At 55.1% G+C, this 276-nt stretch overlaps 1 protein-coding gene across 1 annotated transcript in view; it reads left to right on the forward strand.

The window, feature by feature from the left end:
- Nucleotides 1-24: 24 nt before the first annotated feature.
- Nucleotides 25-276, forward strand: part of LOC104166335 (B-cell lymphoma/leukemia 11A-like) — a gene marked incomplete at its 5' end in the record, with an annotated part of 2,052 nt that continues 1,800 nt past the window's right edge. The window contains one exon of the mRNA XM_009706223.1: nucleotides 25-259. Within this exon, the coding sequence (XP_009704525.1) occupies nucleotides 25-259 (235 nt within the window). The remainder of the gene's footprint in view (nucleotides 260-276) is intronic.

Genomic DNA, 276 nt, shown 5'->3' on the forward strand with positions numbered 1-276 from the left:
GCTGCTTGTTGTGTTATTTTGCAGGTAAAGACGAGCCCAGCAGCTACACGTGTACGACTTGTAAACAGCCTTTCAACAGCGCCTGGTTCCTCTTGCAGCACGCACAGAACACGCACGGCTTACGGATCTACCTAGAAAGCGAGCACGGCAGCCCCCTGACGCCACGGGTTGGTATCCCAACAGGACTAGGTGCAGAGTGCCCTTCCCAGCCACCTCTCCACGGGATTCACATTGCAGACAATAACCCTTTTAACCTGCTCAGAATACCCGGCTCGG

This window comes from Cariama cristata, unplaced genomic scaffold (assembly GCF_000690535.1).
Source record: "Cariama cristata isolate BGI_N322 unplaced genomic scaffold, ASM69053v1 scaffold27948, whole genome shotgun sequence".
NCBI lineage: Eukaryota > Metazoa > Chordata > Aves > Cariamiformes > Cariamidae > Cariama > Cariama cristata.